The sequence below is a fragment of the Trachypithecus francoisi genome, unplaced genomic scaffold (genome assembly GCF_009764315.1).
Source record: "Trachypithecus francoisi isolate TF-2019V2 unplaced genomic scaffold, Tfra_2.0 Lachesis_group13, whole genome shotgun sequence".
Classification (NCBI taxonomy): Eukaryota; Metazoa; Chordata; class Mammalia; order Primates; family Cercopithecidae; genus Trachypithecus; species Trachypithecus francoisi.
Genome location: NW_022681458.1, coordinates 45,674,694 through 45,699,889, shown reverse-complemented (window position 1 = coordinate 45,699,889; position 25,196 = coordinate 45,674,694). Strand labels below are relative to the sequence as shown.

At 37.3% G+C, this 25,196-nt stretch overlaps 1 protein-coding gene across 1 annotated transcript in view; it reads right to left on the bottom strand.

Moving 5' to 3' along the window:
• The window catches only part of DNAH7 (dynein axonemal heavy chain 7), a 341,498-nt gene that overhangs the window by 296,884 nt on the left and 19,418 nt on the right, over positions 1-25,196 (bottom strand). Inside the window, exons 5-8 of the mRNA XM_033230791.1 lie at positions 24,776-24,923; positions 9,271-9,358; positions 8,071-8,251; positions 5,744-5,819 (exon numbers count right to left, since the gene is read on the bottom strand). Coding sequence (XP_033086682.1) covers positions 5,744-5,819; positions 8,071-8,251; positions 9,271-9,358; positions 24,776-24,923 — 493 coding nt within the window. The remainder of the gene's footprint in view (positions 1-5,743; positions 5,820-8,070; positions 8,252-9,270; positions 9,359-24,775; positions 24,924-25,196) is intronic.

The window sequence follows — 25,196 nt, the reverse complement described above, 5'->3', positions numbered from 1 at the left end:
GAGGATTTTCTTCCACTTCTACCACCCGCTCCCCCTACAGCAAGACCAATCTGCCTCTCCCTTCCCCTCCTGCTGCTCCCCCTCCTTCTTTCCCTCCTTCTTCCCCTCCTCCTCCTCCTCCTCTATCACTACCACCATGGAAAGATTACAAGGATGAAGACCTTTAAGATGATCCACTTCTGCTTTATGAATAGTAAATATATTTTTTCTTTTTTATGATTTTCTTAATAAAATTTTCTTTTCTCTAGCTTATTTTATTGTAAGAATTAAGTATATAATACATATAACACATAAAATATGTGTTAATCGGCTGTTTATGTTATCAGTAAGGTTTCCATGAACAGTAGGGTATTAATAGTTAAGCTTTGGGGAAGTCAAAACTTACATGTGGTATAGGGGCTCAGTGGCCCTTACCCCCGTGTTAAAGATCAACTGTATTCTGTAACTCTTAAGACTTTAATAATCATCTTTTATATATTGAAATGTGCCATCTTCATCTTTCAGAATATATTTAAACATTTATATTTTATGTGTATATAGTAAGTTTAATTCAATTTTTCATGTGTGACTGTATCGCCTTTGCAATTATGAAGGATGATTTTTGTCTTTCCCAGGAGAAAAGTTGTTCTCCATAGAGGATATGGAAAAATGGGTACATAACTTTTTGTGTGTGTATGTGTGGAATGGGAAATAATTTGGGGCTTTTAAAAATTATTTTATTTTATTTTATTTTATTTTTTGAGATGGAATCTCACTCTGTCACCCAGGCTGGAGTGCAGTGGCACAATCTCAGCTCACTGCAACCTCCACTTCCTGGGTTCAAGCAATTCTCTTGCCTCAGCCTCCTGAGTAGCTGGGATTACAAGCACGCACCACCATGCCCAGCTAACTTCTGTATTTTCAGTAGAGACGGGGTTTCACCACGTTGGCCAGAACTGGTCTCAAACTCCTGACCTCAAGTGATCTGCTCTTCTCAGCCTCCTAAAATGCTGGAATTACAGGCGTGAGCCACTGCACTTACAGGCATTTTTAAATGATATAAAAGAAAATAAAACTGGGCCGGGCGCGGTGGCTCAAGCCTGTAATCCCAGCACTTTGGGAGGCCGAGACGGGAGGATCACGAGGTCAGGAGATCGAGACCATCCTGGCTAATACAGTGAAACCCCGTCTCTACTAAAAAATACAAAAAACTAGCCGGGCGACGAGGCGGGCGCCTGTAGTCCCAGCTACTCGGGAGGCTGAGGCAGGAGAATGGCGTAAACCCGGGAGGCGGAGCTTGCAGTGAGCTGAGATCTGGCCACTGCACTCCAGCCTGGGCGGCAGAGCAAGACTCCGTCTCCAAAAAAAAAAAAAAAAAAAGAAAATAAAACTGAAGTAGTTATTTAATCATAAAGTTCCATCCTTCAAACTATTTAAGAGATTTATTCCTAAATGTTAATTATTATTAGAGAAAATATACAGCAAGGAGATATTCCCATTATGTGTTCTATATTTCCATCCATGTAACAAATTGAAATACATTCTATAAATATATATATTCTGCAATATTCCCAATGTTCCCAAAAATCAAACTTTTATGCCCCTACCATATCTGAAGTTTATGCTAGTTGCTATGGGGATTAAAAAAACCTATATCATATTCTTTCCACCAAGTACTCATGTTTTAACCATCTTAGTTTCCATCTGTCTAATGTCTAGTCATCTACCGATTGATCCATCAACTCATAAATGTAACATTAGGCTTAAATACATAAATAAACAAAGAGCATAAGAACAATTAGTTGTATAGAGGCTTACAATGAAGATATTACAGGTTTGGTTCAAGACCACTCCCATAAGGCAAATATTGCAATTAAGTACATCACACAAATTTTTGGTTTCTCAGTGCATATAAAACTTATGTTTATGCTATATTGTAGTCTATTAAGCCGGCAATGGCATTGTATCTTTAAAACAAAATGTAGGGCCAGGCACAGTGGCTCACACCTGTAATCCCAGCACTTTGGGAGGCCAAGGTGGGAGGATTTCTTGAGCCCAGGAGTTCGAGACCAGCCTGAGCAATATAGGGAGATTGAGTCTCTTTAAAAAAAAAAAAAAAAAAAAATTCCTATTTCTCCACATCCTCTCCAACACCTGTTGTTTCCTGACTTCTTAATGATTGCCATTCTAACTGGTGTGAGATGGTATCTCATTGTGGTTTTGATTTGCATTTCTCTGATGGCCAGTGATGATGAGCATTTTTTCATGTGTCTGTTGGCTGTATGGATGTCTTCTTTTGAGAAATGTCTGTTCATATCCTTTGCCCACTTTTTGATGGGGTTGTTTGTTTTTTTCTTGTATATTTGTTTGAGTTCTTTGTAGATTCTGGATATTAGCCCTTTGTCAGATGAGTAGGTTGCAAAAATTTTCTCCCATTCTGTAGGTTGCCTGTTCACTCTGATGGTAGTTTCTTTTGCTGTGCAAAAGCTCTTTAGTTTAATTAGATCCCATTTGTCAATTTTGGCTTTTGATGCCGTTGCTTTTGGTGTTTTAGACATGAAGTCCTTGCCCATGCCTATGTCCTGAATGGTACTACCTAGATTTTCTTCTACGGTTTTTATGGTATTAGGTCTAACATTTAAGTCTCTAATCCATCTTGAATTAATCTTCGTATAAGGGGTAAGGAAAGGATCCAGTTTCAGCTTTCTACTTATGTCTAGCCAATTTTCCCAGCACCATTTATTAAATAGGGAATCCTGAACAATGAGATCACTTGGACTCGGGAAGGGGAACATCACACACTGGGGCCTATCATGGGGAGGGGGGAGGAGGGAGGGATTGCATTGGGGAGTTATACATGATATAAATGATGAATTGATGGGTGCTGACGAGTTGATGGGTGCAGCACACCAACATGGCATAAGTATACATATGTAACAAACCTGCACGTTATGCACATGTACCCTAGAACTTAAAGTATAAAAAAAAAAAAAGTTAGATGAAAAAAAAAATTAAATTAGCTGGGCATAGTGATATGCACTCATGATCCCAACTACTTGGGAAACTGATGTGGGAGGATCACTTGGGCCTGGGAGGTTAAGGCTGCACTGAACTGTGATCATGCCACTGCACTCCAACCTGGGAAACAGAGAAACCCTATCTCAAGAAAATTACAAATGAAAAAAATAAGCCAGGAGCAGTGGCTCACACCTGTAATCCCAGCACTGTGGGAGGCTGAGGCAGGTGAATCACTTGAGGTCAGGAGTTCGAGATAAGCCTGGCCAACATGGTTAAATCCAGTCTCTTCTAAAAATACAAAAATTAGCTGGATGTGGTGGTGCACACCTATAATACCAGCTACTTGGAAGACTGAGGCAGGAGAATCGCTTGAACCCCAGAGGCAGAGGTTGCAGTGAGCCAAGATCACACCACTGTACTCCAGCCTGGGCAACAGAGTGAGACCCTGTCTCAAAAAAAAAAAAATGTATACACCTTAATTTTAAAATACTTTATTGCCACAAAATACTAACAATCATCTGTCCTTTGCGAGTCATAATCTTTTTGCTGGTGGAGGGTCTTAACTAACTAACTAACCAAGCTGTGACAATTTTTAAAAAATAAGACAGCAATGACATCTGCCACATAATCAATTGACTCTTCTCTTCATGAAAGATTTCTCTGTAGCATTCAACGGTATTCGATAGCATTGCACCCAACTAGAACTTCTTTCCAAACTGGAATCAATCCTCTCAAACTGATGCTGCCTTATCAAGTAAGCTTACATAATACTCTAAATCCTTTGTTGTCAGTTCAGTGTTCACAGCATCTTCACCAGGAGTAGAATCCATCTTAAGAAACCACTTTTTTAATTCATCCATAAGAAGCAACTCCTCATCTGTTCAAGTTTTATCATGAGATGGCAGCAATTCAGTCACATCTTCAGGCTCCACTTCTCATTCTTGTTCTCTGTCTTCCAACACATCTTTCCAACACATCTGCAGACTTCCTCCACTGAAGTCTTGAGCCACTCAAAGTCATCCATAAGGGTTGAACTTCCTCCAAACTTCTGTTCACGTTGATATTTTTACCACCTTGTATGAATCACAAATGTTCTTTATGGCATCTACAACAGTGAATCTCTTCCACAAAGTTTTCAATTCTCTTTGCCAAGATCCCTCAGACAAATCACTATAGTAGATATAGCCTTTCAAAATTTTTTCTATAATTTCAACTTTTATTTTAGATTCAGGGGGTATAAGTGCCGGTTTGTTACATGGGCATACTGTGTGATGCTGAGGTTTGGGGAACAATTGATCCCAACACCCAGGTACCAGCACAGTCCCTGCTGTAGTTTGTATATACCCTCCAAACCTCATGTTGAAATGTAATCACCAATGTTGGAGGTGGGGCCTGTTGGGAGGTAACTGGGTCATGGGGACAGGTTTCACATGAATGGTTTAGCATCATCCTCTTGGCACTGTCCTCGCAACAGTGAGGTCTCATGAGATCTGGGTGTTTAAAAGTGTGTGGCATCTACTCTCTCACTCTTTGTTGATCTTGCTCTCACCATGTGAGACGCCTGCTCCCACTTTGCCTTCTGCCATGATTGTAAGCTTCCCAAGGCCTCCCCAGATGTCAAGCAGGTGCCAGCACACTTCCTGTAAAACCTGAACAACTGTGAGCCAATTAAACCTCTTTTCTTTATAAATCACCCAGTCTCAGATATCTCTTTATAGCAACACAAGAACGGCCTAACGCAGAACCCAACAGTTAATTTTTCAACCCTTGCTCCGTTATGGAGATAGCTTCTTTTCTTAAACCTCATGAAGCAACCTCTGTTACCTTCAAACATTTCTTCTGCAGCTTCCTTACCTCTCTCAGCCTTCACAGAACTGAAGAGAGTTAGGGCTTTGCTCTGGATTAGGCTCTGGCTTAAGGAAATGTCATGGCTGGTTTGATCTTCTTCCAGACCATTTCCTCCATATCTGCAGTAAGGCTGTTTCACTTTCTTGTCGGTCATGTGTTCACTGGAGTAGACCTTTTAATTTCCTTTGCATTCACAACCTGGCTAACTGGTACAAGAGGCATAGCTTTGGCCTATTTTGGCTTCCAACATGTCTTCCTCACTAAGCTTAATCATTTCTAGCTTTTGATTTAAAGTGACAGATATGCGACTCAGAGGCCATCGTGGGTTACTTGGCCTAATTTCAATATTGTTCTGTCTCAGGGAATTAGGGAGGCCTTAGGAGAGAAAGAGAAATGGGGGAGTGACTGGTTGGTGGAGGAGTCAGAACACACACGACATTTATTGACATCGTTTGCCATCTTACACGGGTGCAGTTTGTAGCTTTCCAAGACAATTATAACAGTAACATCAAAGATTACTGATCACGGATCACCATAACAGATATAATAATAATGGAAAAAGCTTAAAATATTGTAAGAATTACCAAAACTGACAGACACAAAGTGAGCACAGGCTATTAGAAAAATGATGCCAATAGACTTGTCTGACAAAGACCTTCAGCTCCAAAAAAACCTCACAAACCTCCTATTTGCAAAAAACACAGTAGCTGTGAAGTGCAATAAAGCAAAGTGCAATAAGATGGGGCATGCCTGTATATGAAATATATACATACACACATACATTTATATATAAATTATAAACATACATTCAAGAAAATATAATCGGTGTATAAATATATAAACATATACAGAAATGGTCACATAATCAACATTCTTAGAGAAATCTGATCCAACTTACTCAGCACGATGGGCTGGAAGTTCATCTGTCTTCTTATCATCTTCTTTCTCTCGAGGATCTTTTAAAACGAAATCAACTAAAAGAAAATTTTAAAATTCTGATAGATAACCTTATATTAACTGTAGTATATTTCCAAGCAATTGCAATGCTAGTTCTATTAAAATTAACTGTTTAAATTATATTAAAGTTGCTTAATAATGAGCATTTATGAACAGAAGAAAAATTTTAAAATCTTACAAGAAAATGTATCATGTCTGTGTCTTTGAGGATATATGTTCCCTTTCTTCACAGAATGTGTCCCTCCTCTTTCATTTGAAAGGAATACTTGCTCCTAATATTACATTTTCCTTTATAGCTATTCCATCAGAAATATTCTTGTTGAATTGAAGGTCAACAATACAGGATAGTAGTAGTAGTTCTATTTCACTGAGAAAAGGTACGTACAGTTGGCCCTCTGCATCTGCAGGTTCTGCACCCACGGATTCAACCAATCATGAATCAAAAATATTCAGAAAAAATAACAGACAACAATAAAAAATGACACAAAAATACACAGTGTAACGACGACTTACATAGCATGTACATTGTATGAGGTGGTATAAGAAATCTGGAGATGATTTAAAGCATACGGGAGGATGTACATAGGTTATATGCAAATACCATGCCATTTTATAACAGAGACTTGAGCATCTGCAGATTTTGGTATCTGTTGGGGAGGAGAGTGTCCTGGAACCAATCTCCTATGGATACCAAGGGACAACAGTATTGCTTTGTTCTCTTTTAAGCTGCAGAAGAGCATAAAATAGCCTTGTTACAAAATCAGTAAAGTCAGCTATCTCGCTTCTGTCTTCTACGGTCTTTAATTCACATTTAATTCTAATTCTTCTGCCTGTCTTTCAATTTGCTCTAATATGCAAATCATATGTATTACCCCCTTCCCTACACTCCTTCAGAGACTCTCCTTTACCTTTAAGTGCTCTAAAAAGGCATATAAGGCCCTTCAGATTCTATCCCCTTCCCCAAATGCAGCCTATGCTTTGGCTTCAGAACTGCTTACAAGCCCCGAAGAGGATCTCATGCACATCTGCTATCATTCACACCATTTCCTAGGCCAAGCATGTTCCCTGCTAGACTGTTGCTCATCCTTCAAGACTTAGTTTAGGCTCCTCCAGAGTCCTTCCTCACAAGTCAGAGATGACCTCTTCTCCCTTACAGTGTATCTTCTGTTTCTCTCCTCTTTGGACTTACTACTTTGCTATATTATTTAGTTATTTGTCTATCTCCCTCATTACACTATGAACTCTGAGGGCAGGGATTAGGCTCTTTATTTTTATATTACCAGGATACTCCATAGAAGTCACAAATACAATGAATGTCCTCCACCAAGAAGGGTCCCACACATTACTCCAAAGCATTATTATTTCTCCAACTTTGAACACAGCATTTGTCATACTATGTTTACTATCACAACCAACTGGAGATGCTTTTTAAAAAGTACAGATTCCAAGGCCCTGCCACCAAGGATTTTAATTCAGCTGGGGCCAGAAGTCAGTATTTTTAAAATGGTTCTGATAATCAGTCAGCCTTAGGATCTATTTGTACCATGGGTCAACAAATTATTTATGTAAAGGGTTAGACTGTAACTATTTTCAACTTTGTGGGCTACAAGGCCTCTGTCACAACTGCTCAATTTTGCTCTTGTAGCTCAAAAGCAGCCAGATTTATAGACAACATGCAAATGAATTAGTGTGGCTATGTTCCAATAAAACTTTATTTATGAAAACAGGCAGTGGCCAGATTTGCCTGTGAGCTATAGTTTGTCAACCTTTGGTCTACTGCAACAACTTTTTATTAATCACATTCTAATTTATGACATCAGTAATATTAATGTTCATTGTTAATGCTTACACTTTTAGGTAATTATTTAAATATGTATGTCTTGTCTCATGTCTACACCAAAAGATCCTGGAATGAAGAGACCATCTTAAAGGGAGAGGTTATCTCCTAAATGCCTAATGCCTTGAATAAATTAGATGCTCCCAAAATATCTTCAGGGCTTGAAATTAATACTTTATAGTTTTCTTCAGTGCTATCCTTTGTGGTGGGGATATATCTCTACAAATAGAAATAGAATCATTTTTTGTAATACCTCATTAATGAATTTGCCTAAGATCTTAAGTAATATAACAGCAGTGTAAGAAATGGCATAATTATAATATTGTGAATAGTTTCAAGTATAGGTATTAATTTTTAATACAAAACATACAAAAATTATCTTTAATGAGACACATATTCAAATTAAAAATCAAAGCATAATACCAATTTACCTATGGATTTCTTTACACTAAGAAGATAATCCTCTCTCATTTCATCAGATAATGTAGCTATGCTGTCAGTGAAGACTTTCAGATGTTGTGGAACTAAACCCAGTACATGTTCTAGCCAAGAATCTTCCATCGGGGCTACATGGTCTGTATCAATTCCATGGTGAATATAATAGTAATATCTCTACAAAAAGAAGATAAGAAAAATGTAAATGTATAACAAAAGAAGTATGTTTATCAAAAATAAAACTACTGAGCAAAATTCAAGTTTTAGGAGAACAAAGTATTTATAAAGGATAAAAAAGTATTTGGTACAATTCACACAGGCATTATTTGATATCTGCTAAATGTTACAGATGTGTATTTTCATGAAAACTAAAACTCTTATCTCAGTTTATAACTATACTGTAAAACATCAAGTTATATTACCAAATATATGATGTACTTAACATTGAGTCCATGCTGAATTAGTGTTTTATAAATTTTTTAAATGTGTTGTTAGCTTTTGTCCTTTTATTATTATCAAAAGAGATCTTAAAAGCTGTAAGCAAATCAATATCTCTATATATTCACTCCAGAAATATTATACAATAGGATTTAGGAAATTTCCAACTGGCCTATTAATATTCCATACTATAATTTTATAGCTGCTATTGGACATGCTCATAAAATATTCATTTTAAAACAAGGTATTATTTCTATAATAATGAACATTTAACTTCAATATCTGTTCACAAATTTTTACATGTCACTTATTAAAAAAAATTTAAACGTCAAAATATCTTTTAATTAGCAGTGTTGTCTTTGATATTTACATCTTTAAAAATTATTATGTATTTAAAATACTTGAATAATTACTATTTCTAAAGTAAGTTAATATGCCTTGTAAAATATACATTATATAATTATATAGGATAATTTCTCATAAAAAAATTAAGGCACATGAAGCTATACATGACCGAGGCTGGTTTTAATATGGAGAGCAGATAGATTTGAAACTTTTTTAAACTGTGGTCTTGGGTAGCAAGGGAGAGAATGATTTATTCTATAAATCCCACAGAGCCTTTTTATAGGACTCTGTATTTATTCCTATGTCCACAGAGTTTCACAAAGGAGGAGCACAGAGTGTTCTCAAAAGTATAAAATTATCTTCAAGTGTTTCTTTCATTTTCAATTATACTGACAAAAGAAATGGCCTGTTACCAAGATGTCTTTCTCTATAGCAGAAGTGGTCGGTTTTGGAATTGTACTTCCATCAGGGACAGCTGAGTCTAAGTCAGCACCTTGTTGCCTAAGAAAACGATAAACATATTATTCAAAAGTAGATAATGGACAGTTAGAACACAAAACAATGGATGTAAGAATACCAGGACTATTTTCTATTAAATCATAAGGAAAAATGAATTGCTGAACATTTCACAAACAGTATACATATTTGTTTGGTGCTATATTCCTCTCCAAATACTTTATTCATAGAGAGACAATTATATTGGAAGTTATTTGCAAGACCTATTCAGAAATCACACCCTTCTCGATGGCCTTTACTTATTCTTTCTTGTTACTCAAGCATCAAGCTCTCTCTTCTTTGAACTTATAAAGGAACACTCTTGCATTATTCCTAAAATATGCATGGTTATTTATAAATATGAGTTTTAAAAAGAGCATTGATGGAAAGTACTTTAAACACAGTTTTGCAGAAGACAAACACATTCTTCAAAAGGCCATTTCTCAGATTTCTATAGACATACAAGTTAGCAATCAGTGACACGGAAGCTCTTATGTGCCTATGCATTTATTATTGGGTATGTGTTCATATAACACAATAATGTTTCTAACTATAATTCAATTCAAAATATATGCCAAAGATGAGTCACATTTTGTGACATGCTCTGGGGCTACACTGGGCAGAAAGGCATAGTTCACATTTTCAGAAAAATAAGTTGTTCTAGGATAGCTCTACCTCTTTATAATTGACTGTATCATTCTCTGGATCTCAACTTCACCTAAGATGGATACAGATCACTGATATTGTATAACTAAATACACCTTCCCACTAACTGCCCAGTGAGGGAAGACTCGAGGTTTATTGAGTATATCTGAGATACCATACCAAAGTGGGTACCCAGAAGAGATCTTCTAACTTATTTATCTTTTGCAAATGCAGGAATCCAGTGTTTTGTGAATTGTACATATTCTTTTCAATTATATGGACAAGATAAAAGAGTCAAGGCTTTGGGTAATGTCTCAGTTTAATTCAATACATAGCTAGTGCTCAATAAATGTTTGTTAAGTGAGGGAATGCAAGTATGAAAGTAGTAGAAATCCTCAAAGTATTTAGTACATGGAGAGAAAAGGGTTGATATTCTAACTACAAAACATCTGCGGATTCATTCACCTGCGGATGGACAGTCAGGTTGATTACATAACTCAGCTATTATAAACAGTGTTGAAATGAACATGGGCATGCAGATATCTCTTGAACATACTAATTTCAAATCTTTTGGGTGACTACCCATAAATGAGATTGCTAGATCATATGGTAATCCTATTATTAGTTTTTTGATGAATATTTGTACAGTTTTCCATAATGGCTGTACTAATTTACATTCCCATCAACAGTGTACAAGGGTTCCTTTTCTCCACAAAGTGTCTTAAAAACCTACAACTAACATTTCACATTAATGTGAAAATCTGAATGCTTTCTCCCTTACACTAAGAATTCCACTCTCACCAATTCTTTTCAATAATATATCAAAAGACCTAATAAGTGCAAAAAGAATATAAAAAGAAAAGCATCCAAGTTGGAAATGAAGATGTAAAATTGTTTTACTTGCATACAGCATGATCGTATGTATAGGAAATTCTAAGGAACTTTTAAAAGCTCTAAAATAAGTAAGTTTAGTAAGGTCTCAAAACGTAAGGTCAACAAGCAAAAATCAATTGATTTTTCTATATACTGGCGAAGAACAACCAGAAAATAAAATTCAATAATTTCATTCACAATAAAATTTTTTAGTGGGATTACATTTCTAAAAAGAAGGGCGGCCGGGCACAGTGGCTCAAGCCTGTAATCCCAGCACTTTGGGTGGCCGAGACGGTCGGATCACAAGGTCAGGAGATCAAGACCATCCTGGCTAACACTGTGAAACCCCGTCTCTACTAAAAAATACGAAAAACTAGCCAGGCGAGGTGGCGGGCGCCTGTGGTACCAGCTACTCGGGAGGCTGAGGCAGGAGAATGGCGTAAACCCGGGAGGCGGAGCTTGCAGTGAGCTGAGATCCGGCCACTGCACTCCAGCCCGGGCCACAGAGCGAGACTCCGTCTCAAAAAAAAAAAAAGGGCAAGATTTCTACACACAAATATATAAAAAGTGCTGAGAGCAACTGAAGATCTAAATAAGTGGAGAGAAATAACATGTTCATGGACTAGGCAACTCAATATTATTGAAATGACAATTCTCCAAAAATTGATTCATAGACTCAATGCAATGCTTTCTAAATCCCAGTACGCATTTTTCCTTTACAAAATCTGAAAGCTGATCTCTAAATGTACGTAGAAATGCAAAAGACCTAAAATACTCAAAACAATTTTGAAAAAGAAGAATAAATTTTGAGGGCTTAAACTATCTAATTTCAAAACTTACTATGAAGCTAAAGTAATCAAGACAAGTATGGTACTGGTGTAAAAATAAACATATAGATCAATGGAACAAAAATAGCCCCTCATATATGGTCAAATTATTTTCCACAAGTATGCCAAGGTAATTCAAGGGATTAGGGGTTGAAACATTTGAACATTTATATGCCAAAAAAATTGAACCTCAAACCATACCTCACACCATAGACAAAAATGAAGTTGAAATGTATCATGTATATAAATGCAAGAGTTAAAATTATTTTTAAAAACCTAAGCCAGGCACAGTGGCTCATGCCTATAATCTTAGCACTTTGGGAGGCCAAGGCAAGTGGATTACCCAAGGTCAGGAGTTTGAGACCAGCATGACCAACATGGGGAAACCCCATCTCTACTAAAATACAAAAATTAGCTGGTTGTGGGAGTGCAAATCCTTAATCCCAGGTACTTAAGAGGCTGAGGTAGGAAAAACGCTTGAACCTGGGAGGCGGAGGTTGCAGTGAGCCAAGATCACGCCACTGCACTCCAGCCTGGGTGACAAAGCAAGACTCCATCTCAAAAAAACCTATAAGGCTTCCAGAAGAAAATATAGGAGGAAATCTTTGAGAATTTGTATTAGGAAAAGACTCTTATATAACTCCAAAAGTATGAACAACAAAAGGAAAATTGATAAATTATATCTTAACAAAATGTAAAACTTTTTCTTTTCAAAAAACATTGATATAACCTGCAACTACTGTTGCATCACCTTCTACTGTATTAAGTCTGATGGGTCTTTCCGCCACCTCTAAGGCACTTTGGATTTGTTGAAGGAAGAAAACTGAATGAACAAAGGAGAAGAGAGGATGACAGAAGACTGTCATGTTTACTGCCAAACTGCTCTCAAGGATGATTGTGTGAAGTAGCTGAAGAGAGGCGCCCAGTGCCCGTCTTCTCTATAAAGAAGGACCAAAACAGCAAGTACATAAGCACACATCAAGTAGAGCATCTAGGGGAGAACACTGGAATCCAGCAGAGAATAAATAGGGACCCTCTGAGACATGGAAAGCTCAAGATGACGGTGTAGAGAGGAAAGTAGGGCAGTAGGCCAGTTCAGCCCACAGGCAGGAGGAATGCTCCATTGCAGGAAAAATGTAAGTGAGATATTTCCCAGCTGTCCACATTTCCATCAAAGAAACCTGCAGTCCTAGATACAGAAAAGCCTGTTGGCTCTCAGGATCCCTGAGCCTAGTATAGGGTGCTGCATGGAGCACCCACAACTGCATTGTTCCAGAGAGGGAACTCAGGCTAAATCCCATTTCTGGAACCCAAGCTGCTATAGCACTGCACCATTTTGAGAGCACAGCCAACACCACAGGATTACACCTTGCCCAGGGCACAATAGTACCTACATCTCTATATTCTTTTATTTATTTTTTTCCCCAGACAGGGTTTCACTCTTGTTGCCCATGCTGGAGTGCAATAGCGTGATCTCAGCTCACTTAAACCTCCACCTCCCAAGTTCAAGCAATTCTCCTGCCTCAGCCTCCCAAGTAGCTGGGACTACAGGCGCCCACCACCACGCCCAGCTAAATTTTTTTGTATTTTTAGTAGGGACAGGGTTTTACCATGTAGGCCAGGCTGGTCTCGAACTCCTGACCTCAGGTGATCTGCCTGCCTTGGCCTCTCAAAGTTCTGGGATTACAGGCATGAGTGATCATGCCTGGGCTCCACGTTCTTAAGGCCCCACTGACATCCCCCTCCATCCACCCAGAGGGCTACAATAGCATGGCATCGGCTGAACCCAGTGGGCAGCCACAGCACCAGCACCCAAGTTCATGCAGTGTCCTACTACCCAAGGAAGAGGCAGTCCAGCACATCAAGGAGGCTTCCCCCAGGGTATTGGGAACCAAAGTGTATACTCCCCAGAGCCTAAGAGCAGTCTACCGGGGGCCACTGCCACCAACAATGACCCTGCCCCCTCGTCAGCAGGGCCACTGTGTGTCCCACCTGGGGGTCCAGGGACCAGCCTGCCCACCCCACTGCTGACACTGCCAGCGCCCACCTGCCCCACCCTGGAACTTTCAAGCTGGCCAACACTCTGGGTGTGATCCACTCTAGCACTCAAGGACCAATCTGCCTTCGCTATTGCTGGCATCTGTGCAACCTGTCTGGGTCCTAAAGAGCAGATCTCCTTGCCTACTAGTGCCCACATGCTCTGCCTAGAGACCTAAGGACTGCCTTCCCAGGGCTCAACACTGCCAGTGCCCATGCATGCCACCCAGGAAACCAAGAACCAGTCCACCTGGTCCACTGCCACCATTGCCAGCACCCACACACCCCTCCTGGGACCCAGATACTACCCTCCATGAGTCATACCACATCCCCTGCCAGTGCTGCCATGCACCACCTAGGGACCTAAGGACTAGCCTACCTGGTGTCCTGTCCTTAGCAAAGCCTCATCACAGCCTCCACAAACACCCACAGCATAGCCACTAACTAATTTGCAGACACCATTGATATCAACTACAATCAAAGTAATCATATGAACATTACACTATGGTGTCCACCCAGAACCAAAGCCAAAGCACTCTACCCAGTTAACATATTGATACATTCACAAGAAAAGTATTTTCCTATGGAAGCTACTTCATAAAATTGGTAGAAGTGACAGTTATAGCAGATGCACAGACATCAACATAAGGACAACAGAAACATGGAAAAAATCAAGGAAACACAACACCTTGATCCTGCAAAGGAACACAATAATTCTCTACCAATAGGCCCCAAAGAAAAGGAAATCTAAAAAGCGCCTGAAAAGAAATTCAAAATAACGATCTCAAGAAAACTCAGCAAGATACAAGAGAACACATAAAAACAATACAAACAAATCAGAAAAACTCATAATCTGAATTAGAAATTTAATGAAGAGATAGATATCATAAAAAAAGAATCAAACAGAAATCCTGAAACTGAAGAATTCAATGGACAAAATAAAAAATAAAATCAGGAGTTTCCACAATGGACTAGATCAAGTAGAAGAAAGAATTTTTTAACTTGAATACAGGTATTCTGAAATAACCCATTGAGACAAAAAAAAAAAAAAAAAAAAAAAGAATAAAAAAGAATGAAGAAAGCCTGAGGGGCATATGGGACACCATCAAGCAAATATTGAAATTTGGCAAGTTCCAGAAGGAGAAAAGATGGGGAAACGCATAGAAAATTAATTTAATGAAATAATAACTGAAAACTTCCAAAGTCTTAGAAGAGATGTAAACATCCAGAAATACAAAACTCAGAAAGATCCTCAAATAGATTCAATCCAAAAAGTTCCTCTCTGAGGCACAACATATATAGTTAATCTGTCAAGGAATTCTAAAAACAGCACAAGAAAACTTGTTGTAAAATTTTCTTGTCAAGTGACATATAAGGGAATTGTCAACAGAAAAACAGCATATTTATCAGCAGAAACCTTAAAGACCAAGATAGAATGAGACTATATTTTCAAAGTGCTAAAAGAAAAAAAAAAAGTCAACCAAGAATACTATACTTAGCAAAGCTATCCTTCAGAAGTAAGGAGAAATAAGGACTATCCCTAACAAATAAAAACTGAGCAAATTCACCACTAAACAGGTCCTATAGGATATGGTTAAGAGAGACCTGTATCTGGAAGCAAAAGCATGACATCTACCATTGTGAAAACACACTAAAGCATAAAATTCACTAGAAGAGCAGATACACATATGAGAAAAAGGAATGGAGCATTATTACTAAAGAAGAACACAAAATCACAAAGGTAAGCAGTAAGACAAGAACGAAGGCCATATAAAACAAGCAGAAAACATCACTAAAATGACAGGAGTAAGCCCTCACCTATTAATAACAACCTTTAATATATATAAACAGTTTAAATTCCCCTAATTAAAAGATACAGACCAGCTGAGTTGATTAAAAAAACAAAACCCAACTATATGCTGCTGACAAGAAACTCATTTCACCTGTAAAGGCACACATATAGACTAAAAGTGAAGATATTCCATGCAAATGGGAACCAAAAACAGATTTGGAATTTGCATGGTATATCTTCACTTTTAGTCTATGTGTGTCTTTACAGATGAAGTAGTAACTATACTTCTATCAGACAAAATAGACTTTAAGTCAAAAAACACAAAAAGAGATAAAGGAGGTCATTATATAATGAAAAGGGATCAATTCACCAAGTAGATCTAATTATAAATATATACCCACTCAATACTGGAGCATTCAGATACATAAATAAAATATTATTAAAGTTAAGGAGAGACATAGACCCCAACACAATAACAGAAAAGAACTTTAATTCCCCATTTTCAGCATTGGACAGATCATCTAGACAGTAAATTAACAAAGAAACACTGAACCTAAACTGCACTATAGACCAAATGGACCTAATAGACATTTACCAAATGTTCCTTTCAACAGCTACAAAATATGCATTCTTCTGATCAGTGCATGGAACATACTCCAGGTTAGAACACATGTTAAGCCACAAAACAAGTCTCAGTAAATGTAAAAAAATCAAATCAGATACAATGAAGTAAAACCAGAAACCAATAGCAAGAAGAACTTTAGAAACAGTACAAATACAGGGACATTAAATACCAAGCTCATGAAGAACCATTGGATCAATGAAAAAATTAAGATGGAAATAAAAAACTTCTTGAAACAAATAAAAATGAAAACATAGTATACCAAAACCTATGGAATACAGCAAAAGCAATGCTAAAAGGGAAGTTTACAGTAAGAAACCCATAAAAAACAGATTTCAAATAAACAACATAAAAACATACCTTAAGGAAATGGAAAAGCAAGGGCAAATCAAATCCAAAATTAGTAGAAGAAATAATAAAGACCAGAGTAGAACTAAATCAAAGAGACCACAGTCTAGGTGCAGTGGTTCATGCTTGTAATCCCAGCACTTTGGGAAGCCAAGGCAGCTGGATCACTTGAGGCCAGGAGCTAGAGACCAGCCTGGCCAACATGGCAAAACCCTGTTTCTACAAAAAATAGAAAAATTAGCTGGGGGTAGTGGTGTGTGCCTGTAATCTCAGCTACTTAGGAGGTTGAGGCATGAGAAGCACTTGAACCCGGGAGGTGGAGGTTGAAGTGAGCCTAGGTTACATTACTGTACTCAACAGAATGAGATTCTGCTTCAAAAGAAAAAAAAAGAAGAGAGACAAAAAAAGTTTTTAAAATTTAGTTTCTTAAGAAGCTAAATAAAATTGACAAACCACTAACTAGACTAAGAAAAAATCATTAGAGACTATTATGATTGACAACTACAAAACAATAAATTCAAAAACCTAGAAAAAATAGACACATCCCTAGACACATATAACCTACCAATATTGAACCAGGGAAGAAATAGAAAATCTGCATAGACAAACAATGAGTAATGAGATTGAATCAGTAATAAAAAGTCTCCCCAAAAAGAAACGCCCAACAGTGGTTAACTTTACTGCTGAATTCTATGAAAATTTTAAAGTACTAACACCAATTCTTCTCAAACTATTCCAAAAACTTGAAGAGAAAGGAATTTTTCCTAACTCATTCTACAAGGCAAGCATTACCTTGATACCAAAACCAGATAAGGATACAACAAAAGGAGAAAACTACAGGTCAATATTCCTAATGAACAGAGACATAAAAATCCTCACCAAAATACTAAAACCAAATCCAATAATACATCAAAAAGATAATATACCAAAATCAAGGGGGATTTATTCTAGAAATGTAAGGATGGTTCAACATACATAAATCAATATATCTGATACACCACATCAACCAAAGAAAGAGAAACCATACAATCATCTTAATAGATGTGGAAAAGGCATTTGATAAAATTCAACATGCCCTCATGAAAAAACTCTCAACAACCTTGGTACAGAAGGAACATACCACAAAACAATAAAGACTATATATGACAGATCCGCAGCTTTCATCATACTAAATGGGGATGAATTAAAACAGTTTTCTCTAAGATCTGGAACAAGACAAGGTTGCCACTTTCACCACTTTTATTCAACATTGTACCAGAAGTCTTAGCCACAGCAATTACACAAGATAAAGAAAGGGCATCCTAATTGGAAAGGTAGAAGTCAAATTGTTCTTGTTTGCAAATGACATGATCTTGTATTTAGAAAGAAAAAACAGGACTCCACCCAAAAATTGTTAGAACTAATAAATGAATTCAGCAAAGCTGCAAGATACATAATCAACATACAAAACTCAGGAGCATTTCAATACACCAATAGCAAACATTCAGAAAAAGAAAGCAATCCAATTTATAACAGCTAAGAAACTAATTACCTAGGAAGAAATTTAATCAAAAAGTGAAAGATATCCACAATGAAAAATATGAAACACTGAAAAAAACAAATAGAAGAAAATCCATTAAAAAATGCAAAGCAGGCCAGGCACGGTGGCTCAAGCCTGTAATCCCAGCACTTTGGGAGGCCAAGACTGGTGGATCACGAGGTCAGGAAATCGAGACCATCCTGGCTAACACAGTGAAACCCCGTCTCTACTAAAAAATACAAAAAAAACTAGCAGGGCGAGGTGGCAGGCGCCTATAGTCCCAGCTACTTGGGAGGCTGAGGCAGGAGAATGGCATAAACCCGGGAGGTGGAGCTTGCAGTGAGCTGAGATCCAGCCACTGCACTCCAACCTGGGCAACAGAGCGAGACTCCGTCTCAAAAAAAAAAAAAAAGAAAATGCAAAGCAATCAGGGATTGGAAAAATTATTATTGTTAAAATGGCCATACTGCCCAAAGCAATCTATACATTCAATATACTCCCTATCAAAATACCAATAACACTCTTCACAGACACAGAAAAAAAATCCTAAAATTTATATGGAACCACAAAAGACCCCAAATAGCCCTAATCCTTAACAACAACAACAACAACAAGACCAAAAATGGAAGAGTCACACTACCAAACTTCAAAATACAGTACAAAGCTACAGTAACCAACACAGCATAATGCTGACATAAAAACAGACACTTAGACCTATGAAAAAGAATAGAGAAAGCATAAATAAATCCATGCATTTATATTTAACTCATTTTTGACAAAGGTGCCAAGAACATACATTGAGGAAAGGACAGCCTCTTTAATAAACGGTGCTGGGGAAACTGAGTATCTATATGCAGAAGAATAAAACTAGACCCCTATCTCTCACCATCTACAAAAATAAAATGAAAATGGATTAAAGACTTCAATCTAAGACCTGAAACTATGAAAGTACTAGAAGAAAATATTGTTAAAATGCTTCAGGAGATTGGTCTGGGCAAAGGTTTTTTGGGGTAAGACCTCAAAAGCATAAGCAACAAAAGAAAAAACAAGATTATATCAAGCTAAAAATGTTTGCATAGCAAAAGAAACAATGAACAGAATGAAGAGACAACCCACAGAATGGGAGAAAATATTTGCAAACTATGCATAGACAAGGGATAAGGGATTAATAACCAGAATATATAAGGAACTCAACTCAACAAATAATAATAATGATTTGATTAAAAATTGGCAAATGATCTGAATAGATATTTCTCCAAAGAAGGCATACAAACGGCCAACAGATGTGTGAAAACCTGCTCAACATCTCTAATCATCAGGGACATGCAAAGCAAAACCACAATGAGATATTATCTTACCCCAGTTAAAATGGCTATTACCAAAAAGACAAAAAATAACAGACGTGGGCAAGGATGTAGAGAAAGAGAATTCACACACATTGCTGGTGGGAATGTAAATTAGTACAGCCAATAGAGAAAACAGTATGGAAGTTCCTTTAAAAAGTAAACATAGAATTATTAGGTTGTTGCAAAAGTAATTACAGAACACTATATGATCCAGAAATCCTATTGCTGGATATATATTCAAAATAAAAAAAATAAGTATATCAAACAGTTATCTGCACAAAGAAATAATATTTGAGGGGACAGATATCCCAATTACCCTGATTTTCAATATATGTATACATATATTGAAATATTACATGTATCCCATAAATATATAAAATTATTATGTACCAATAGTGTGAAAAGCCAAGGCACAAACTGGGAGATAATATCTGCAAAAGATATCTGAAATGGGCTTGTAAAGGAAATGTATAAAGAACTCTTCCAATGAAATGACCAGCAGCAAACTACCCAATAAAAAATGGGCCAAATATTTAAATAGGCACTTCATCAAAGAAGATACATGAATGCCAAACAAGCACAAAAAATGATACCCAATATTAGCCATTAGAGAAATCAACTTAAAGCCATAATAAGATACAACACATCTACTAGAATGGCTACGGTGTCAAAACAAAATACAATAAAAACAAAGTGTGGGCAAGGTAAAGAAACTAGACACTTCTTCGTATGTTGTTTGTAGGAATATAAAATGTACAGCACCTTGGAAAACAATTTAGCACGTCTTAAAAAGTTGAACATATACCTACTATACAACTCTTCATTCTATACCCAGCTATCTGCCCAGGAGAAATGAAAATGTATGTTCACAAGAAGACATGCATGCAAATGTTCACAGCAGCATCATTCATAATAGTCAACACCCAAACACAATAAATGCCATGAATAAACCTCAGAAATAAATATATGATTGCAGTTATATGAAATTTTAGAAAAGGTAAAGGTATAGAGAGAAAGAAGATAAGTGATTGCCTGGGGCAACCAGTGGGCAAGAGGATTAATTGAAATGGGCAAGTGGAAACTTTTGTAAATGACAAAAGTATTCTAAAACTGGATTTTGGTGAAAGTTGTGCAACTACAGAAATTCACTAAAACTCACTAAATTTTACATTTTACATAGATTAATTTAGTGGTATGTGAATTATCTGTCAATAAAGCCTTTTTTTAAAAAAGAGGGGAAAAAGCCTAACTGTGAGGCTTTGAAAATAAAATGTTCCCCCCCCAAAAAACTTAGAGAGAACAAAGATTACTAACAAAATAATGACAAATAAAGTCACATAGAGTTCTCGTCAACAACACATGCCAAAACATAATGGTTATCTCTCACCTTATAGAAAAATCAACTCAAGATTGATCAAAGACTTAAATCTAAAATCTGAAACCATAAAAATTCTAGAAGATTACATCAGAAAAACTTCTGGATATTAGCTTAGGCAAAGAGTTCATGACCAAGAATCCAAAAGTACATGCAACAAAAACAAAGATAAATATATGGGACCTAATTAAACTAAAAAGCTTCTGCACAATAAAAGAAATAATCAGCAGAGTAAACAGACAACCCACAGAGTGGGAGAATAAATTCACAAACTATGCATCTGACAGAGGACTAACATCCAGAATCTATAAGGAACTCAAAAAATCAGGAAGAAAAAAACAAATCCCATCAAAAGTGGGCGAAAGACATGAATAGACAATTTTCAAAACAAGATATACAAATGGCCAAACATATGAAAAAAATGCTCAACATCCCTAATTATCGGGGAAATGCAAATCAAAACCACAATGCAATACCACTTTACTCCTGCAAGAATGGCCATTACTTAAAAATCAAAAAATAATAGATGTTGGCATGGATGTGCTGAAAAGGGAACACTTTTACACTGCTAATAGGAATGTAAACTACTGCAACCACCATAGAAAACAGTATGGAGATTCCTTAAAGAACTAAAGACAGGCCGGGCGCGGTGGCTCAAGCCTGTAATCCCAGCACTTTGGGAGGCCGAGACAGGCGGATCACGAGGTCAGGAGATCGAGACTATCCTGGCTAACGTGGTGAAACCCCGTCCCTACCAAAAAATACAAAAAACTAGCCGGGCGAGGTGGCGGACGCCTGTAGTCCCAGCTACTCGGGAGGCTGAGGCAGGAGAATGGCATAAACCCGGGAGGCAGAGCTTGCAGTGAGCTGAGATCCGGCCACTGCACTCCAGCCTGGGCGACAGAGTGAGACTCCATCTCAAAAAAAAAAAAAAGAGAGAGAGAGAACTAAAGATAGAACTATCATTCGATGAAGCAATCCCCCTACTGGGTATCTACCCAGAGGAAAAGAAGTCATTGTATGAAAAAGACACTCACACACGTTTATAGCAGCAAAATTCACAATTGTAAAAATATGGAAAAAGCCTAAATGCTCATCAATGAGTGGATAAAGAAAATGTTATACATACACACACACACACACCATGGAATACTACTCAGTCATAAAAAGGAATAAAATAACAGCATTCACAGAAACGTGGATGGAGTTGGTGACCGTTATTCTTAGTGAAGTGACTCAGGAATGGAAACCCAAACACTGAACATTCTCACTCATATATGGGAGCTAAGCTATGAGGACACAAAGGCATAGGAATGATATAATGGACTCTAGAGACTCAAGGGGGAAGGGGTGCAGGGGAGTGAGGGATAAAAGACTACACATTGGGTGCAGTGTACACTGTTTAGATGATGGGTGCACCAAAATCTCAGAAATCACTAACGAATTTATCCATGTAACCAACCACCACCTGTTTCCCCAAAACCTACTGAACTAATAATTTTTAAAAGATAATCATTAATATTTTTCAATCTATCATTTCCCAGATGTGCAGGGGTAAAACCGCTATTATTCTTTAATTCTACAGTCAACTTAACCGTTAATTCAAGAAAAAGGATGAAATTGAGACCTTTATAGACATGAAAATCTAGAGTTTACTACTCATTATTCTCATTAAAAGAACTACTGGCCAGACACAGTGGCTCACACCTACAATCCCAGCACTCTGAGAGGTTGAGGTAGGGGATCACTTGAGCCCAGGAGTTTGAGACCAGCCAGGGCAGCATGGCGCGACCTCATCTCTACAAAAAAAAAATAATAATAATAATACAAAAAATTAGCCAGGTGTGGTGGCATGTGCCTGTAGTCAGTAGGCTGAGGTGGGAGAAACATCTGAGCCCAGGGTCTGGAGTGAGCCATGATCATGCCACTGCACTCCAGCCTGGGCAAGAGGGTGAGATTCCGTCTCAAAAAAGAAAGAGAAAGAGAGAGAGAGAAGAAAGACAGGGAGGGAAGAAAAAGAAGAAGGGAAGGGAAGGAAAGGGAAAGAGGGAGGAGAAAGAAAAGAGGGAAGGAAGGAAGGGAGGGAGGCAGGGAGGGAGAAAGGTGGAAAGAAAGAGTAAACTACTAAGAGAAGAACTTCAGCAAAAAAGAAAATGAACCCAGAAATGAGAAGTGGACTGCAAAAGCAACTTTCTAAAAAATTAGAAAACATGTTAGTAAATCTAAGTAAGTGTTAACTTCAAAAAAAAAGAGAGAATATGGATACTTAAGGACTTGGTGGAACTAAAATATTAAACAATAATCATGTAGAAAATATAAAGGAAAGCTCAGAGCTAAATTAAATCATTTTAAGGTTTTTGTGTGTTATTCACAAGAAAGAAAAAAATGAATTTTCAACTTCAAGAGATATAAATTAAATATATAGTTTTAAATGTTAGGGTAACCATTAAAAGAAGAGAAACATATTTCATAGCTTTTAAACCAATAAAAATAAAGGAAGAATAGAGAAAATTCAATAGAAAGCAGAAAAAGAGAAAAAAATAAGCAAAAGCAACATATGATAAATAGAAAACATAAAATATACTGGTAAAAGTCCACATATATAAGAAATACCAATAAATACAAATGGGATTAAACAAACTCTAAGATTGAATTTCTGTAAGTTCATCTATATCCTATTTATAAAAGGCACAACTAAAAAATGACAAAAAATGGTTAAAATAGACTTCTGTTTCTTACAACACAGCAACAAATAAAACCTCCCAGTACAATTGTATAAATACTGGATAACATATCACAAAGCTCCTTTTTAATGTATAGCTGAGCTTACAAGAAAGGAACAGAATAATCAGGAGGAAAAAAAAATTAAGTAGCCAGGCAGGGCCATCCTAAGGCTATGGGTGTCCTTATGGGGGGCAGGGCCTTAGATTTTCATGCCCATCTGGGGAAGAAGATGATGCCACAGGCCTGAGCGAAATGGGGAATTCCAACTGAAATCCCGTATACAGCTGAAACAGGATCTGCCCTATCCTCAAATAAGGGAGGACTAAAAATAACAGGCACAGGAAGTTGTGTCAAGAAAGCTTATCTTTCTTGGCCAGGGCTCTAGGTAGGAAAAAAAAAAAAAAATTCTTCTAAAAATTCGTAACCAGAGGTCTACCCTCCATTGATTTGGGTGTTGATGATACTGCTTGTGTGATCTGAGAGTGCTTAAGTCAGGAAAGCAATATAAGTGGGGAAAGCTGGTAACATCCTAGTGGCACCTGGCAAAAGCAAACTCAAAGTCACTCTAGAAGAGGCACATATGCTCAACCCAGCTGCACGAGACTCCAACACACTCTTCTTTAGCCTTGTAAGCACTCAGTACCCAGTCCTCCCTTCAAGATGACCATCTAGCCAGTAAAGTCCCACATGGAACAGTAGAACAGGGTCCTGTGGGTGAGTTACTTACCACAATGGATCATGAAACCTCATTTGTCCCACAAATTGTGTACACCCTGAGAATCACAATGAAACTAAAGAGAATTCTAAGCAACTAGCACAAAGCTGTGTGGAAACAAGGCAAAAAGGAACTGGTGACTTGCGTCTTCCTTGCTCTTTGTGAACTGTCCTGAAACAGTGAGACCCAGATAAGATCAGGCCTTGCACACACTGCTGACCATTTCACCCCAATTCCTTTTTTATACAAGGAGAATCACAATGCCAGAAAAGTCACGCCCATCACCTGAGCAGATGAGACTGGGGGAAAAAAAACCTGCTAGAATCCTCCACTAGCTACCATGGCTATAATGAGAACTCCCAGAAATTCAGCCAACATCAAGTATTAACATTGCTACCTTTACAACTCATGATATTTAAAAGTGGAACACACTTAATAGGGTTAAACTCAGTCTCCTTCATTCATTATTTATACTCTGACCTCATTCCAACAAGCCTTTGAGGCACCCTTAGAGACGCACAGAATTCTAATATTCTTAGGTTAAACGTTGACAGCGGCTCCAATGTGGATAACACATACTGGTTAGCTTACAGAACTTACATAATGACATTAACAAGAGTACTTCTAAAGTTTTCTCGTTCTTTATGTGGAGATTTGCCCTTTGATTTGGAAGTGGATCGTCCAGCATAACTGTCATCAACTTGGTGGGGTAATTTGCCCTTTTTTCCAAAACGTTCCATGTATTCAGCTTAAATTTGAAAAAAAAAAAAAAAAAGCACAATTATTCATCTAAAAGGTAAGCTAACGCATTTTACATGCTTAAAATAAGATGCTAAATAATCTTTAAAGAAAAAATTACATTCTCAAGTAATCCTAAGTATAATTTATTTTTTTATACTATAAGGAAGTTAAACTACTCCTCTTTGTATCATCATAACTAGAAACGTCTATTTCAAGAATATTCCACTAATTTATATCTTGATTAATATACTAACAAAATTTTCTATTATATTTACATATA